Source organism: Diceros bicornis, chromosome 23 (genome assembly GCF_020826845.1).
Source record: "Diceros bicornis minor isolate mBicDic1 chromosome 23, mDicBic1.mat.cur, whole genome shotgun sequence".
Taxonomy (NCBI): Eukaryota; Metazoa; Chordata; class Mammalia; order Perissodactyla; family Rhinocerotidae; genus Diceros; species Diceros bicornis.
The window spans coordinates 55,081,905-55,099,873 of NC_080762.1; the positions used below are offsets into that span (position 1 = coordinate 55,081,905).

The window sequence follows — 17,969 nt, forward strand, 5'->3', positions numbered from 1 at the left end:
GGGGAGCCATTATTAGTAATGTAGGACTTTGTAAAACTGTCAACTTACATTCTTGTTGGACTATTTCACCCTTGAACTAGTGCAGTACTACTGCTCTTAAAATTTAAAAAAAAAGGAAGGAAAAAAGACAGACTGACTGATTGATTCTGGTATCCATGACCTGATTTAGGACTTAAAAAATTCTTTCAAAGGGGTGCTTTTAATTAACAATTAAATCTTGCTTATTCCAGCAGCCCATTTTCCCATTTATGGATTATAAATGCTTTTGCAGACATTCATTTTCCCCTATGATCCTTATAAGTCTTTTCACCTATCCTTAATAAAAAACAAAAATAAGTGATAATGTAAATGAAACATAAAGCAGTAAGTATACTCTTTTAGCAAGTCTGATTGAAGTTAGGGGTGGAGATGGCATAGGGTTATATATATTTTTAAATTTCTGTGTTTCATTTTTTCCATACTAACACTATCATTCTCCACCACTATTAGCATATAAACACTCTATTTTTAAATATGAGTTAAAATAACATTTGGAATAGCAGTAAGAAATAGATTGGAACCATAATATTCTCTCAAATAGCAGCTAATAATATATTAACAATCTTCATTCACTTCTTTTAGATTAAAAAGGTATGACGTACTTGTTCCCATATCTTACTAAAGAACTACAAATCTTTCAAAATGCTTTTATAAGACAAGTTTTATCACTCACCCCAAGAAGAACAGTTTGTGTGTGTGAATTACCAACTGGTGGTGTTTCCTTTAATTTCAAATCAAGAGTTGAGAAAATCAGAAAAATCAGGAGAGGCTGTAAAAGCCAGTGTGCTTACCCTCATCTGAGGCATGACAACTGTGCCAATACTAGACTAATTCAAACCAAAGCTTTGGTAGCAACCTAAAGCCTTAGGTGAAGGCTTTCTTCATGCCTTTGAAGATGTGGTTCTTACTGCATGGAATGTTCTCTTCAAAAACTTCTTTAATACTTCCTCTGTGAGTCCTTCACTGCTCCCTTCTCGGTAAATAGTATGACACATACTTTGCACAGCTCTACTACTGCACTTCCCACATAATCATTCGTTGACTTCTTTCTGTCCTCTACCCGAATCAAACTTAAGCTTCAAGGCAGGGACTCTCATAATCACCTTCGACTACTCGACCTCATCTATGCCTGGTACGTAATATAAAATCACAATGTTTTGAAGGAGGAAAATTGGAAAAACTCTCAATGACTTGTCTTCAAACTTAAAAATCTTTTTAATGACAGTTAGGCTGCGATAGGAATAAGAAATGTTTATTCTGTAAATAAGAGAAACATAAACAGAATCTGTCCTGCGGACTCGACTCTTCACGGTTTTCCTTACTGCTCTTAGTTGTTCTTGTGAAGTATTTTCACTCAGGATTGTTTCTTTAAGTACAAATGACTTCAGGTATTTTTTTTTAAAGAAACACTATTTTACTAGTAAATACCACTTGCTATTAATAGAATCTGATCTTTTATGCAGATGTGCAGTGATACACACTCAAGGTATAATAGGTGCCAAGACCTAGAATAAAACAAAACACGAACCAATTTCCAGACCAGAACCAGCTTTTCAACATTACCGAAGAGGAAAGGAGGGACAGGGAGAACAGGTCACAGTGCAAATAATTCCAAACTGATAGATAACTTCAAAAGCAATAATTGTGGTTGTAGAATGTATCACTTGATTATAAATTTGTATTTCAACTTAGACCACAGTTTCAGAATATCAAGACAGATCTTTATCAGGGATGAATTCTATCAATGTGATCAGTGTGTGAGAAACTATGTGTCTCTCCTTCTTCCCTCACTCCAATTACTATCCTTTTATTATTTATCCTCATGTTTGTGCCACATGTAGGTCAGAGGGCTTGATTTGTTTGTGTACTTTACAGTAAGGCAAGCCAATTTTTTGGTATGTGCAGTAATTTCTCTTTCTGTCTTTTTAGTTGAATTTCTCAAATATCTTATGTGAAAACTATGATAAAATAATGTATGTAAGTAAAAGAAAGGTTTTCTTATTATCCTAAAATATGAGAAAGATTTAATGTTCATAAGTCAAAATCTATGTTATAGCAAATCTATGTAAATATCAAATACAGCAAGGGTTTCTAAGAGTCAGGACACATTTTCTGAATGAATAGCAGTCTAGAACGACATTTTTAAAAAATGAAGAACAGCATATAGCACATTTTACTAGCTATAAAAAAATTTTATACAACTATCCATAACACAAGAAATAAAGAGATTATTTATTTAATTGTTGGAGCCTAAGAATTTCTTAAGTTAACTGAAACGGACTCAGAACTAAAATCTAATTGAAATTTCATAACCATCCAAAAGTGTTTATAAAAAAACGTCAAAGTATTTAAAACACCAAGCTTTCCCCACTGTTACTTTTGTTATTTGAAGGTTCAAGCAGTACTTTTACCATCAATGAGAACATCCAAATCTACCAAATCAAAATTTTCTCAAATATTTAAAACTCATAATGTGATTTATTTTGATACTATGAAATCCTATAAACCTTATAAAAGAAAGTAAGGTAATAGACTGTAGTTTTAATCCTCAGCTAAACTACCAGCTGAAGAGCTCTCTGTCAAATGCTGTAAGATCAATGTTGTAAAATCAGCTTAATTTAACTGGACTATAAAATAGAATGGCTTTTGTTTAAAAAGTCTCTATTTACAGAATGTGATTTATTCAAAAGCAGATATAAAATAATAAAATTCTAGGACATGAATTATTTCAGAGACATGAATATCTTTATAGACAATGGAAACACAGTCAAGTTCCACAAAGTAAAAAAAAAAAATTTTTTTTAAAGTGAAAAACTCCTATTAAAGAGGATGGTATGTATATACTAAACGAAGACAATCAGAATCCTTACCTTTGGGCTGCTGTTTTTACTACTGATTTCTGTGCATTAGCATGCTGAAAACGTCTACCATGAACTACAGTTCCAGAACATAATGATGCATTTTGTGTATTTTCACTGCAGATTCAAGAAACAAAGAATAATTTGAACGGGGGAAAATTACATACACATATGCAAAATAAATCCTTTAAAATCTGAGCACATGCACAAAAAACCTTCACCACTTTAAAAAATATATGTATTTATAGATAAACCCAATTGGCCATGTTAAATTGTCCATTAGGAGTTTTCCACTTTCTGAATTTGTCTCTGAAATGTTTCCAATCCAGTTCATGAAAGAAGATAAAGAGCAGAAGAACACTAGAACAGAAATCAGGAAGATCCTAAAAGAATGTTTTGCACTATAGGATTTCCTATAAATTAATTCAGATATATTTTCTCTCCTTATGCTCTATTCAGGGATTATCCATAAAAAAAGCTTTTAAACTATGAGTATCATCAAGTTTTCTCAAATGCTAAAATAAAAATAAAATATATTAATTGTAAATAAAAAAACCCAGAAGTCCTAAATCCTACTTCTAATTCTGCCACTGACTCAAAAGTTATTTAGCCTTTAGGTACCTCAGTTGTTTATCTATAAACTGACAAAGGAGAAATGAAACAGTGATTTTTAACCTTATTTCTGGGAGATATAACAGCCCAATCTTATCAGTAACAGTGGTTCACTGTGACAACCACTAGGAAAGAGGGGTTATATCTATAAAGAAGAGGAATAAGAAATCTTAAAAGAAAAAAAAAAAAAAAAGTCCCTTATTAAGATAATCCTGATAAGCATTCCCTAAAGGAGACATGACCACCCCACCCTATAGTGCCTTCTACTTCTAATATTACGACCAAGAATTTACCAACTGTATGAAAGCAAGCTCATCTTATGAAATCCTAGTCTACTGAAATTTTTCTTGCAGTATTTTTCTTCAGAACCAAGAAATCACTGCAATCAACTCAACTCCCAAGATTCAAAGCAAAGAATTCACATACTGGGACCACTCTACCTCTTGGCCCTACTGACAAAGTGAAAAGAAAAGGTATAGGTTGGGCCAACTGGCCATAGAGGGAGGTAGTTTTTGGTGGCAAACACTTTATCTTTTCTGTAGGAATGTGTGGTGAAGTGCCTATACCTCAATTTCTTATTGTTGCTCAACATGTTAAGTCCAATTGGGTTGCCTTTCAAAGGTTTTAAACTTTCAGTCTTGTTTCGTCTTGCACATGTCTTCCAGGGATCAACAGAACTAGTAGCAACAATTTCAGATTGACGATTTAACTGTAAAAAGATCCATAAATGTTAGCGTCAATAAACACCATGATAACAACTATTTGAAAACCAATTTATTTAAAAAGTAGTGAAAATGTACCAGCTATTGGGAATGGAGGGGAGGGACGGCAGTGGCACGAATCTAAGAGTAATTCAACTGTAATATTTTTTTCCCCTAAGGACAGCACAAATATGTAGTAACATGGGTGTTTATGATATATATTTTTTCATTTAAATATCTCCAAAGATATTTGAGAAAATTAAAAGAGAAAAGCAGAAGGCATGAGGGTAGAGGATCTTACGGTAGCTCTTTCCCAAGAGTAAAAAATAAAAATTTCCCCTGCTTAGCAGACCTTGCTGCTGTCCATAAGACAGTACAGCTAAATATGGCAATAAGTCTTCATTTCAATTTGTATAAGGACTTTGTCTTTAGCATCAAAGTTTCTATATAAACTCAGAAAACCGAAATAATGTTTCCATACTTTCATAGTTGCAAATGATAACATAAACATATCAATAACAATCATTTTGGGGAGGTAACAGTATGACAACAGGATGGCCCATTTCTTGGGATGCTCTTCTCAACCAAGAAACCCACTTTCATTACATTCATTGCACAAAACATTTAAAAGCTGCTTTCAGACTCGTCAAGACAAAAGTCCTCAGTTCTTAGTGATAATTTCCCCAAAACATTTTAAACAACATTCTTATCTACTTTAACTTTATTTTTGAAACAACAGTTTAATTACTTTATTTTCTTTTTTACTTTTACAAGAAAATATAGTCATAAGAAGATAGCAACTTGGCTTTTTCCCCCCAATTATCTCTACAAAACCCAAAAGTTTCCTAAAAAATTATCGCCCACAAAAATGTCCTCCTGAGGAGATACTTCATTGTGCCAGCACCATTCTTGTCTTTAGACACATCTATATTACAAAGTTCCAAAAAGACTTATTTTTGACACAACTGCTTATCACTTTCTTCTCCTTGAGATATTTCTTTACTTCCTCATCTTTTACAGCCATGTACTTCAGACTTGTCCACTTCTGATAACGGCCAATTAGGTAATACAGATCAATCTTCCCTCTACTCTCTGAAAACAACTAGAAAAGCCAGACAAAATATAAATTAAAAAAAAAAAATCTGTTTGAAGCATTTGAGAGCTACCAAGGCAGTGAAGAATTAAGATCGGGAACAAGAAACTCAGAGATCTGAGCCCAGATTTGCGTTTTCCCTGAGGCCCCTGTTGACTCCAGAAGATGGCACCTGTGAGGCTGAGAAGCTAAGCTGAACTTCAACAGATCCAGCGAGCTGGGGAGACAAAGAGTGGGGCTCAAGACCCACTAAGTATGGACAGCCTCGTAAGTACCTCACACTTTGGATTAGGATCGTAGCCTATGAATAAGAGTGAATTAGAACTATAAAAGCCTTTACATAGATTGAAATCCAGCATCCAATCATTTCAACCTCCAGTTCAACTGAGGTAGTTCTCAAAGTTTAGAGTAAATAAGAATTACCTGGATGGTTTGTTAAAACAAACTGCTGTGTCTGACCCTTACAGTTTATTTTGATTCAGTAGGTCTGGGGTGGGCCTGAGAATTTGCATTTCTGACAAGTCCCCAGGTGATGCTGATACTGCTGATCAGAGGACCACCATTTGGAGAACCGTTGGATTAAGGAGATCTCCAATTGCTAATACTCCTAGTCACCAGCCAGAAGTAAACGTATCTCCCCTCTAGAGGAAGATAATATTATCCTAGGCGTGAATTTATCTCTATGATTTTTCATATGCAATATCTACCATTCATAAGCAGGCTCATAAAGAAATAAGACAATGTGATCAAAACGAAGAGAAACGATTGATAACAAACAGAACTATAGGAGATAAAGAAAATGGGATTATCACACTCTCATTTCTGTTAATAGGAGAATACAATCACTTCTGCATTTGGTGACCCTCTTCACAGAAAATATAGTGTTACTGTGGAAAGATCACAATTTAGGAATGAAATAGACCTATTATCTCCTTCTAGCCAGGTAACTCTCCTTGTAATCATGGAGTTATTTCATGCAGTAACAAAGATATACACAAATTGCCTAGCCCTACAATGGGCAGATAGATAGGAATTCAAAAACCATTAGTTCCCACTCAATTAGAAACACAGATATCTTCAATATGAAAGCCCATAAATTATTTTATCATAAATAATTTGTCATTAAGCTGCATTCAGCTGAGAAAAATTATGCCTATCCAGTCACTGTGACTGAGACCTGTTGTCATGTTATTTTGAAAAAAATGCCAAGTCGATGGTTCTCAGTGTGGTCACTAGATCAGCAGCATGAGCATCACATGGGAACACTTTAAAATGCAAATTATCAGGCCCCACTCCAGATCTCCTAAATCAGAAACCCTAGAAATGGGGTCCAGCAATCTGGTTTACTCAACCTTCCAGGTGATTCTGATGCACATTAACGAAGAGCCACTGCTCTAGGTGATTTTGATACATACCCTATTAAGAATCTTAGAAGCAAAGTTTCCATTAAAGATTGATGATATAATTTCATTCCTCTATATATAGATATTTATAACAACTAACATTTACTGAATGCTAACTATGAATGGGCATTATGCTAATTACTTTATATTCAATATCTCATTTAATCTCTGTATTTTATACATTTCAGTAGTTCTTTAGACTGGGACTCAACAATTGCACCCAAAACATCAGGCCAATTACTTGACACACAGGATTAATACACTCAAATTTCGCACTTCAGTTCTCTTTCTTCAACAAAATCTCTCCACTATATGTCATTTAAATGTTATTGAAACTCTATCCCTATGTTATAAAGATCACTGAACTTAAAAAGCAAAGTAACTTGTCCAAACTAGTTAAATGGATTTGAACAAAGAGTGGTCTGATTCCAAAGCCTATGCCTTTCCACACTACACTGCATGATGAATTTTTTTTGTGTGTGTGTGAGAAAGACCAGCCCTGAGCTAACATCCAATACCAATCCTCCTCTTTTTTGCTGAGGAAGACTGGCCCTGAGCTAACATCCGTGCCCATCTTTCTCTACTTTATATGGGACGCCACCACAGCATGGCTTAACAACTGGTGACTCGGTGCATGCCCGGGATCCAAACCAGTGAACCCCGGGCCGCCGCAGCAGAGCGCACGCACTTAACCGCTTGCACCACCAGGCCGGCCCCAGCATGAGGACTTTATATAGTGTAATTTGTACAAATATAAACATTGATTCTTAACAAAAAGAGATACAAACAATGTTATTCCAAAAAAGACTCAAAATCATTAGGATATAGAACATCTCAAAATCAAAAAAATTGTACTAACAATTCCTTTAAATGTAGGAAGTTATTCCTTCATATTTCTGATTAAGTGCTTATACATTTTCAAATTTTCTTTCTGAGAAAGCATTTGGGCATAGGAAGAGACAATCCAAAGCCCATCATTAAAGCAAGAGGATCTATATAAGCCAAATTCTGAAATTTCCCAATTCTGTTGCCTATAGGTTACTATCAAAAGCTATATACACTTCAGTCAGCAACAAGACAACCAGTACTTCTAGCATTCTCATGAAAAACATTCACTGTACTGTCAAATTCCCTTAGGAAAGGTTCCCTACCATCTGTTATATTTAGAAGGTAGATCCAGGAAAAAAAAAAAAAAAATCACTCCATAGGAGAATCATAGGATATAAAGTTGTAAAAGATTTCTTTTTTTTTTTTTTTAAGATTTTATTTTATTTATTTTTCCCCCCAAAGCCCCAGTAGATAGTTGTATGTCACAGTTGCACATCCTTCTAGTTGCTGTATGTGGGACGCGGCCTCAGCATGGCCGGAGAAGCAGTGCGTCGGTGCGCGCCCGGGATCCGAACCCGGGCCGCCAGCAGCGGAGTGCACGCACTTAACCTTCAAGCCACGGGGCCGGCCCATAAAAGATTTCTAAAAGATTCTCTTATCACACAATTCCAAACCTACAGGACACAATTCCAGCTGCCAGAAAATTTAGATATAACTGTTGAATTAAAATACAACATATAAATTATTTTAGATGCCTGACACATCTACTTCTCTCTACCTAATTAATAATTTTTATTTTCCCTCATTTTATTTGTGCTCTTCTTTTTTTTTTTTTTTTTTTGTGAGGAGATCAGCCCTGTGCTAACATCTGCCAATGCTCCTCTTTTTTTGCTGAGGAAGACTGGCCCTGGGCTAACATCCATGCCCATCTTCCTCCACTTTATATGGGACGCCGCCACAGCATGGCTTGACAAGTGGTGCATCGGTGCGCGCCCAGGATCCGAACCCGGGCCGCCAGCAGCGGAGCACGCACACTTAACCGCTTGTGCCACCAGACCAGCCCTATTTGTGCTCTTTTTTTTTTTTTTCCCACCAAAGCCCCAGTAGATAGTTGTATGTCATAGTTGCACATCCTTCTAGTTGCTGTATGTGGGACACAGCCTCAGCATGGCCAGAGAAGCAGTGCGTCGGTGCGCGCCCAGGATCCAAAGCTGGGGCCGCCAGTAGCAGAATGCGTGCACTTAACCACTAAGCCACGGGGCCAGCCCCCTATTTGTGCTCTTAACCTGATAATATACATACATCAAATTAATGGGGGAAATAAGGTGCAAATAAGTAAAAATTGAGCCATTTATGGCCGACTACCTCACAGATTAGAGCAATACTATTACTAAAGTCAAGATGATATATTCAGTCTGGAGGTCCCTGAAAAACTTTGATTTTTCTTCCCCTCTGCCCTCTATTTAGCAGCCTAAGACAGTTTTCTAGCTAATGCAAACACATCAGGAGAACTACTGTGGACACAAAACAATCAAATGATTACACAACCAACTATAAACACGAGCCCTACTGATGTGAAATAAGCAACTATAAACATCATTATTTGCAAAGGAAAACCAGTTTACAAAAGCTCAGTAACATTGTATTTAATAATGATAATGTAGCTATTTATGGAAGACTTGCTAGTGTGATGCACTTACATAGTCTCATAATTCTCACAACCATCCTATAAAGTGGACAGTTATCAGCAGGCCTAGAATCTGATATTCGGGCTGATTAACCACTCTAACATACCACCCATCCAAAAAAGCTATATGTTTCTCTCAATCAGAATCAATCTATATAGAACACATTTATACAGTATAAACAACAGTACAAGGATCAGCAAACTTCTTCTGTGAAGGGACTGATAGCAATATTTTAGCCTTTGTGGGTCATACAGTCTCTGCTGAAACTATTCAACTCTGTCCAAATAACTCAAATCTGTTGTTGTAGCATGAAAGCAGTCATAGACAATACACAAACAAATGAGCATAGCTGTTTTCCAATAAAATTTTATTTACAGAAACAAACTTGAATTTCATATAATTTTCACGTCATGATTGATTTTTCTTTCAACCATTTAAAAAATGTGAAAACTGCTCTAGTTCATAGACCATAGGTTGCGGGCTGGATTTGGCTTGTGAGCCTTGGTTTGCCAACCCCTGTGTTATAACATCAATCATGAAAGAACTAATGAGCAAAGCCAGTTATTAGAATTTAAGCTCCACAGGAACAAGAAACTTGTCTGTTTTGCTCCCTAGTATTTAAAACACTGTGTTCAATAGATATTTGCTGCATGAATGAATATTTCATTGGGACTGCTAAATGCACAAAAATTATCAATATGTGGTATCTTCCACCCAAACTTACCACATGTCACATAGTCAATTTAATTAAAAAACAAGTATTCAGGAAATCTAGCATGTAAGAACTTCAGATAATAAAATAAACTGAAAGAATCTATTAAATGATTAGAGACATTGAAAATGTACATTAAAGGTATTTAAACTCTTAAAAACAATAGAAATAGAAACAGTAAAGAAAGAACTAGACACTATGGAAAAAACACAAAATTTTGAAAGAGAATCAAGAGAAGTTCTACAAATGATAAATGTCATTGAAATTTTTTTAAAAAAGAAAAAATAGATGGATTAAATAGCAGATTAGAGACAGCTGAAGATAAAATTTAGTGAACTGGAAGACAGAGCTGAGGAAATTACTTACGATATGGTACAGGGATGAATTTTTTCTTTGCCCTTTATTCTTTCTTTGTTTCTTTTATATATAAAATATAAACTTAAAAGATATGAAAAAAATGATGATATTATTGTATCTAATAAAAGTTCCATAAAGAATAATGTGGAAAGGCAATATCCAGAGATAACGGCTACAATTTTTTCAGAACTAATGAAAGACATGTATCCTTTATCTAAAGAGGTATAAATGAAACTGCAGAAGCTCCAAGGCAAAGAGATTATTCTGTGAAAGAGAAGGGGAAGAATACCAAGACACTCTGAACCAAAATAAAGGCTTTCCCCTAATTCCATGCTCATTTTCAAAAGGAAAAAAGGGGCTACATTAGTTTAAACCAATGATCTATATGGACCTATATATTACCCACAAGCCATTAAAAATCCAGGGATATGTAAACCCTTGGATTACACAGACTTTCTAAACGACAAACAGGCATGGATAGTTTTAAGGAAATCAACTCTTGAACCTTCAATCACATTTTTACTCTTTCTTACAAATGATTTACTTTAAAACGCACCTGTAGAAAAGGCATCATATAATATCTCCTTTCTCATCTCCCCTTTCACAACAGACCTTTTTCCACTTTACAAAAGACATAAATCTCACCTATTGTATTAGAGTCTAAAGTCCTCCTGAAAGGACCAACTTGAAATATGGGTATCTGGAATCTCTTTTGGCATATGATATAAAAGTAGGGCCTCATATCTTTCCCTGTTTTATATATATTTCCATTAAAGGTGAACTAAAGTAGCATTTTCTTAATTCAGATATATTGCAAAATGGAAAAGCAAAAGTGATGAAAATTTGCATTTAATGACTTTGTATCTTCTACTCCAATTACTATCAAGAAAAGCACTGCAAGGAGAAAATCAAGTGAGAATAATTCAAAGAAAGCATAAGTTAAAAAAAAAAAAGACAGAGAGAGAAGTCAAGATGGCAGCAAAGGCAGACTCTCAACTCACCTCCTCCCATGGACACAGCCAATTTATAACTATCCTTGGAAAAATTACCCGAGAGAGAACCGAAAACGGGATAAGAGAAACCCCTGCAACAAACGACAATCCTAACTGAGGTGAAAAGGCAGAAACCCCCTTCTGGAGAGGGAAAATGCCACCTTCACAAGCCACAACACTTCATGGCTGCCCAGGAGCAGTCCAAAGGTCCACAGCCCTCCCTGGAGGAGCAGGGCCCCTGAGCTGGGGAGCGTTCCCACCTTGGGCATTTTTTGGACCCCACACAACTGAGACGAGTCGCATAATATCTGACTTTGCTTGCTACTAATAACATTGGGGAACATCCCCAGAAGAGGTGGTTCACAAAGAAATTAAAGCCAACTCTTAAAGGGCCCATGCACAAATTCACCCGTTTCAGAAAGCAACCTGCAAATCACCAGAAAGAAAGGTGCACAGTGCTTTGGTGAAGAGACTCACACGACAGGCTCTGAGCGCATCTTGGTGAGAGGTGAGACCTCTCCAGGGACTGGGACATTGGCGGTGGCCATTGCTGTGGCCTGGTGTGGGTGCGCTGACACAGACACTGGCAGACGCCATTGGAGTTCTTCCCCTGGCTTGCTAGCCCAGGGTCTGCCCCACCCACTAGAGCCCTTTAATTTTAACTAGAGCTGATTTAATCCCCCTCAGCCGAGGAAGGCAGCCCACCCTAGGGACTGACCCCACCCACCAACAAGCCCTTGGGCAACTTGTGGGCCTGCTAAGTGAACTGCTTGGATTCTCTGCAGCCTGGGGGTGGATCCACCTCTGCAGGGCAGGGCGTGTGCAAGGAGCGGGTGGAGAGTGTGGGGCGTTGGTGGACTGTGTGGTGCTCCTGCCTTGGAGAGACTGGGTCCACTTCAGGAGGTTGGGGCACGCACACGGGGCATGACTGTGTTGACTGTGTGTGTGGACCTGTGGGTGGTGGCGCTTGTCAGCTGTAGAAGATTTGTGCTTCTCACAGAGCCACATAAGGGTCTGGCCCCACCTTCCAAAGCCTGAAACAATTAGGTGCTCCTGTGGCTGAGGCCAGCCCCACCCAGCTGCAATCCTCAGAGAGCTGACAAGAGACTTAAAGGCCAGGGGCTTACAGCAACTGTAAGGCCCTGAGCCTAACAACCAGCCACACTGGGGGCATACTCACTTAACACAAATACTGCAACAGGAATGTGCTATTAGACTTTACAGCCAACTGTGCTGGGCTCCCAACACCTGATAAAGAGACTGAAGGGCCCACAACAACTACAAGCAGTTGAGCATTACAACAGCTGGCCAGGGGCATAGCTCAGCCTCCCTGGGCACCTACAGGAAGAGGAACCCTGCCACAACAGAAGGACACACATAGCCCACACAGGGGTCACTCCTGGAACATTTGGAACTGGTGACAAGAGGGAAGCACACTGCTGGGCTTCATAAAGCATCGCTTATATGAGGTCACCTCCCCAAGATCAGGAGACATAGCTGACCTACTTAATACATAAACACAAACACAGGGAAAGAGGCAAAATGAGGAGGCAAAGGAATACATTCCAAGTAAGGGAACACGGCAAAACCCCAGAAAAGGAACTAAGTGAAACAGAAATGAGCAACCTACCCGACAGAGAATTCAAACAAAGAGTGTTAAGGATGCTCACTGATCTGGGGAGAAGAATGGATGAACTCAGTGAGAATGTCAACAAAGAAATGGAAGATATAAAAAAGAACCAATCAGAAATGAAAAATTCACTAGAGGGACTCAAAAGCAGGGTAGAGGATACAGAAGAACAGATCAGCAAACTGGACGAAAGACTACAGGAAATCACCCAAGTTGAACAGATAAAAGAAAAAAAGAATTAAAAAGAGTGAGGACAGTCTAAGGGACCTCTGGGATAACATCAAGTGCACTAACATCCATGTTATAGGTGTCCCAGAAGAAGAGCGAGACAAAGGGGCAGAGAATCTATTTGAAGAAATAATAGCTGAAAACTTCCCTAACCTAAGGAAGGAAACAGACATCCAGGTACAGGAAGCACAGAGAGCACCAAACAAGATAAATCCAAAGAGGCCCACACCAAGACACACCATAATTAAAATGTCCAGAATTATATAAGAAAGAATCCTAAAAGCCGCAAGAGAAAGAGAAGTTACGTACAAAGGAAACCCCATAAGGCTATCAGCTGACGTCTCAGCAGAATCCTCACAGGCTAGAAGAGAGTGGCATGATATATTTAAAGTGCTAAAAGGAAAAAACCTACAGCCAGGAGTGCTCTACCCGGCAAGGTTATCATTCAAAATGCAAGGAGAGATAAAAAGTTTCCCAGACATGCAAAACTTAAAGGAGTTTGTTACCAAGAAACTAGTACTGGGGCCGGCCCGGTGGCGCAAGCGGTTAAGTGTGCGCGCTCCGTTGCAGCGGCCCAGGGTTCACTGGTTCGGATCCCAGGCATGCACCAATGCACCACTTGTCAAGCCATGCTGTGGCAGTGTCCCATATAAAGTAGAGGAAGATGGGCATGGATGTTAGCTCAGGGCCAGTCTTCCTCAGCAAAAAAAAAAAAAAAAAAAAAAAAGGAAGATTGGCAGATGTTAGCTAAGGGCCGATCTTCCTCACAAAAAAAAAATGAAAGAAAGAAAACTAGTACTACAAGAAATGCTAAAGGGACTTCTTTAAGGGGGAAAGAGAAGACCACAAATAGGAAAAATTATCTATTTCCAAGATAAGAGGGTAATGGATACAAACGCACAAAAAAGAGGTTAGACATGATATCAAAAACAAAAAGTGTGGGAGGAGGGAAGTTAAAGAGTAGAGCTTTCAGAGAGAGGTCAAACTAAAGAGACTATCAACTTAATATAGATTGCTATACACGTAGGTTACTGTATATGAACCACACGGTAATCACAAACCTATAATAATACACAAAACCTATAATAAATACACAAAAAACTAAGAGAAAGGAACCCAAACATAATACTAAAGAAAGCCATCAAACCACAAGGGAAGAGAGCACGAGAAGAAGAAAAGAACAGAGAAGAACTACTAAAACACCGAGAAAAAAAAATTTAAAAATGGCAGTAAGTACATACTTGTCAATTGCTACTTTAAAAGTCAACGGACTAAAGGCTGCCATTTAAAGGCACAGGGTGGGGGCCAGCCCCGTGACGTAGCTGTTAACTGAGCATGCTCCGCTGCTGGCGGCCCAGGTTCGGATCCCGGGTGCGCACCAAAGCACTGCTTGTCAAGCCATGCTGTGGCAGCGTCCCATATAAACTGGAGGAAGATGGGCACAGATATTAGCCCAGGGCCAGTCTTCCTCAGCAAAAAGAGGAAGATTGGCAGCCGATGTTAGCTCAGGGCCAATCTTCCTCAGCAAAACAAGGAAAAACACGTGCAATAAGGCATTTATTTTTTTAAAAATTAGGGGCACGTGCAAGCAAAAAGAAAAAAAACCCACAAAAATTGAATTTCAATGTCATAGAAGTTAGTGACAGAAAACACTTTTTATTTTTCCCTACAAAGTTCACTATTTATCGACCTACAGTACATCTATAACTGCAGCACTCTAAGGAAATGAGATGTTAAATAAAAGCTAGAGAAAACCGCAATGTTAAAAACCTTATAGTTTTTCAGTGTGAGTAACTTTATAAACAAAACTTTAGAGTACTAAGACAAAAACTTTAAATTCTATAAATTCCCTAATTGAAGACAAAATGGAGATGCTGTGGAAGGAAAAAAATCCACAAAGATAGAGGAAAAAAAGTAAATTTAGGGCCGGCCCCGTGGCTTAGCAGTTAAGTGCGCGCGCTCCGCTGCTGGCGGCCCGGCTTCGGATCCTGGGCGCAAACCGACGCACCGCTTCTCCGGCCATGCTGAGGCCACATCCCACATACATCAACTAGAAGGATGTGCAGCTATGACATACAACTATCTACTGGGGCTTTGGGGGGAAAATAAATAAATAAATAAAATCTTAAAAAAAAAAAAGTAAATTTAAAAGTCTCTAAAATACCATTCAACTATAATTACAGAAAATACGTGAAGAGAGTCCTATGTCAGACCGGCAAAAATTCAAGTTTGACCCCATACTCCCGAAGGAAATAGGAACTCTCACATATTATTCGCGAGAATGGCAAATGCTAACTCCCATGAATGAGGCATTTGGCAATATCTGACAAAATTACATGTAAATCTACCCTCTGAAATAGCAACTGCAATTCTAGGAATCTATTCCACAAACATATTGTAAAGATATAAGCACAAGGCTTTATTAAAGCACTACTTATGATAGCAAAAGACTGGGAAAAACGTGCTCATCACGAGGGAATCAACTGAATATCTACAGTACCTCCATTCACTGGAGTACTGTGTGGCAATAAAACAGATGATAAAGATCTCAAACACTTTGCTGTGGAGTGATCTATAGACTATATTGTTAAGTAAAAAAAAATCAAGGTGCCAAACAGTGTGGATGGTTTCCCCAAGAAGGGTAGTATATTCTTATGTCAGGAAAAAAAATAACAATGGAAGGCCAAACCATATAATTTTCAAAACAGGTTGCCTGTGGGTGAAGGAGAGAGGGATAGAAGGAATCAGGACAAAAGCTAGATTTTTCTGAATAAAACTTCTTTGTAGGTTTGACTTTGAAACCACGTAAATATTTGTTATTTTGAGGAAATGCTTTTTTAAAAAAAATTTGATTTGTTTTATAATTATGCAAAAAAAGTTAAATAAATAAACTTAATTCATCCAGCTGGTAAAATTACCAACCAGGAATAAATAATTTCAAGTGACTTTAAAGCACAGTGATTTAAATATACATTCCTAGTGGACTATACCTGGTGGTGCCACCAAACACCAAAAACAGAACGAAAAAATTTTTATTGTATAGTATTGTTAAACTAGTTAATCTATCTAATAGGACAGAGCAAATAAGCAAGTTAACATCAGTAGGAACCAAGACACTAAATCCAAAAGCCATTAAAAAACAGAAAAACTGAGATATTTGACAACATAAGAAAATACATTTTCTCCAAGGCAATAAAACCACCAAAAGTGAAGACAGGAGACTAGTGAAAAAAACCGGCTTAAAATATTAGCAACCAGTATCACGGCAATGAGCCAGTTTCATTAAACCTAAGAAACCATTATAAGATGCATCATTATTGTTATGTATAAGGTGCAAAAAATTTTTTAATTAAACCATGTCATGTCATCACTATAAGATGCATCTAGATAGATTTCAGAGATGTCAAAATGTGAAAAAATGTGTCAGACTCAATATAAAAAGAATTCTTATGAATCAATAATATTCTAAAGACCAAAGAGAAAAATGGGCAAAGGATATTAACTGACAATTACCAAAAAGGAAATAAATGGACTACACGTTATGAAAAGGTTGGTTCAACCTCATTCATAGTAAAAGAAATGCAAATTAAGACTACACCGAGATACTATTTTTTACTGGCAAAAATCAAAAGGTTGATAACACCGTGACAAAAGTGTAGGGAAACAGGCATGCTCAGACACTGCTGGAAGAAGTGCAAATCAGGTATAACAAAATCAGAAATGTACCTGTCCTGAAATAGCAGCCCTACCTCTAGGGATTCATCCTACATTTATGCTTGTATGTGTGCAAAATAACCCACACAGAAGGCTAATTTATTCAACATTATTTTAATGGGAAAAAAGGTTGATAATGCCATAAACATCCTTCAATATGGTTGTACTGCATAATATAAATGGTACATCATACAATGGAATATTATGCTCACCTTGCATAATAAAAATGAAGAGTGAGAATGCTTTTAATGACCTCTTATGGATGGTCTCTAAGATATATTAATTTTTAAAAGTAAGATTAGAAGGAGTGTGTACAGTATGCTACCAACTTTGTAAGTATAAGGGGGTAGGGCAAGAATATATATTTTCTTTGTAATGCATAAAATATCTGATGGGATAAACAAGAAACTGGAAACACCATTTGCCTCTGGCATGGGGAAGTGGTTGGTTGAGACTTACAATTAAAAAATATAAAAATCTTCTTTTAAAGTATTAGTTTCCGGTATATAACTTAAAAATTTTAAAAAAATTTACAAAAGCAACACTTGCCTTTTTTCCTTTTGAGATTTCAGTATCCTCATCTTCATCTACACTGAGTAGATTTGCCTCACTACATAGAAAATAAAGGGAAAAAACCTTAAGTGACAATTACAACCCATACATTAAATTCAGAAGTTTTAACCTCTTTGCTCACCTAATTCAGGGGTCAGCAAGCTTTTTCTGTTAAAGCCCCAGAGCGTAAATACTTTAGGCTTTGCAGGCCATATGGTCTCTACAGCAACTAATCATTTTTGCCACTGTAGTATGGAAACAGCCATAGACTATACGTGTGACTGTGTTCCAATATAACTACTAATAAAACCAACAGTGGGCCAGACTGGATCCATGGGCCATCGTTCACTGACCCCTGCCATAAACGAATACATAATTTTTGTTTTCTTAACTATGGATTTCATACATAAAATCACTCATTTTTCTTTTCTGTTTTGAATTTAAAATTAGGAAAAAAGGACAGAGAAACAAAATAGAAGAAACAAACTGGTAAGAAAATCTTAGCTAATGAAAAGAAAATAATCCCAACAGTATTACCACAAATAAAATAGTTATACCTCTA

The 17,969-nt window shown here is 37.2% G+C and overlaps 1 protein-coding gene across 5 annotated transcripts in view; it reads right to left on the reverse strand.

The window, feature by feature from the left end:
• Positions 1-17,969, reverse strand: part of SENP6 (SUMO specific peptidase 6) — a 133,331-nt gene that overhangs the window by 78,329 nt on the left and 37,033 nt on the right. For 3 of the 5 annotated variants that reach the window (XM_058566758.1, XM_058566756.1, XM_058566755.1), the window contains exons 3-5: positions 17,405-17,465; positions 4,076-4,218; positions 2,910-3,014 (exon numbers count right to left, since the gene is read on the reverse strand). In XM_058566758.1, the coding sequence (XP_058422741.1) occupies positions 2,910-3,014; positions 4,076-4,218; positions 17,405-17,465 (309 nt within the window). Of the gene's footprint in view, positions 1-2,909; positions 3,015-4,075; positions 4,219-17,404; positions 17,466-17,969 lie in introns of those variants that run through there. The other 2 variants (XM_058566757.1, XM_058566759.1) reach the window with 2 other exon arrangements.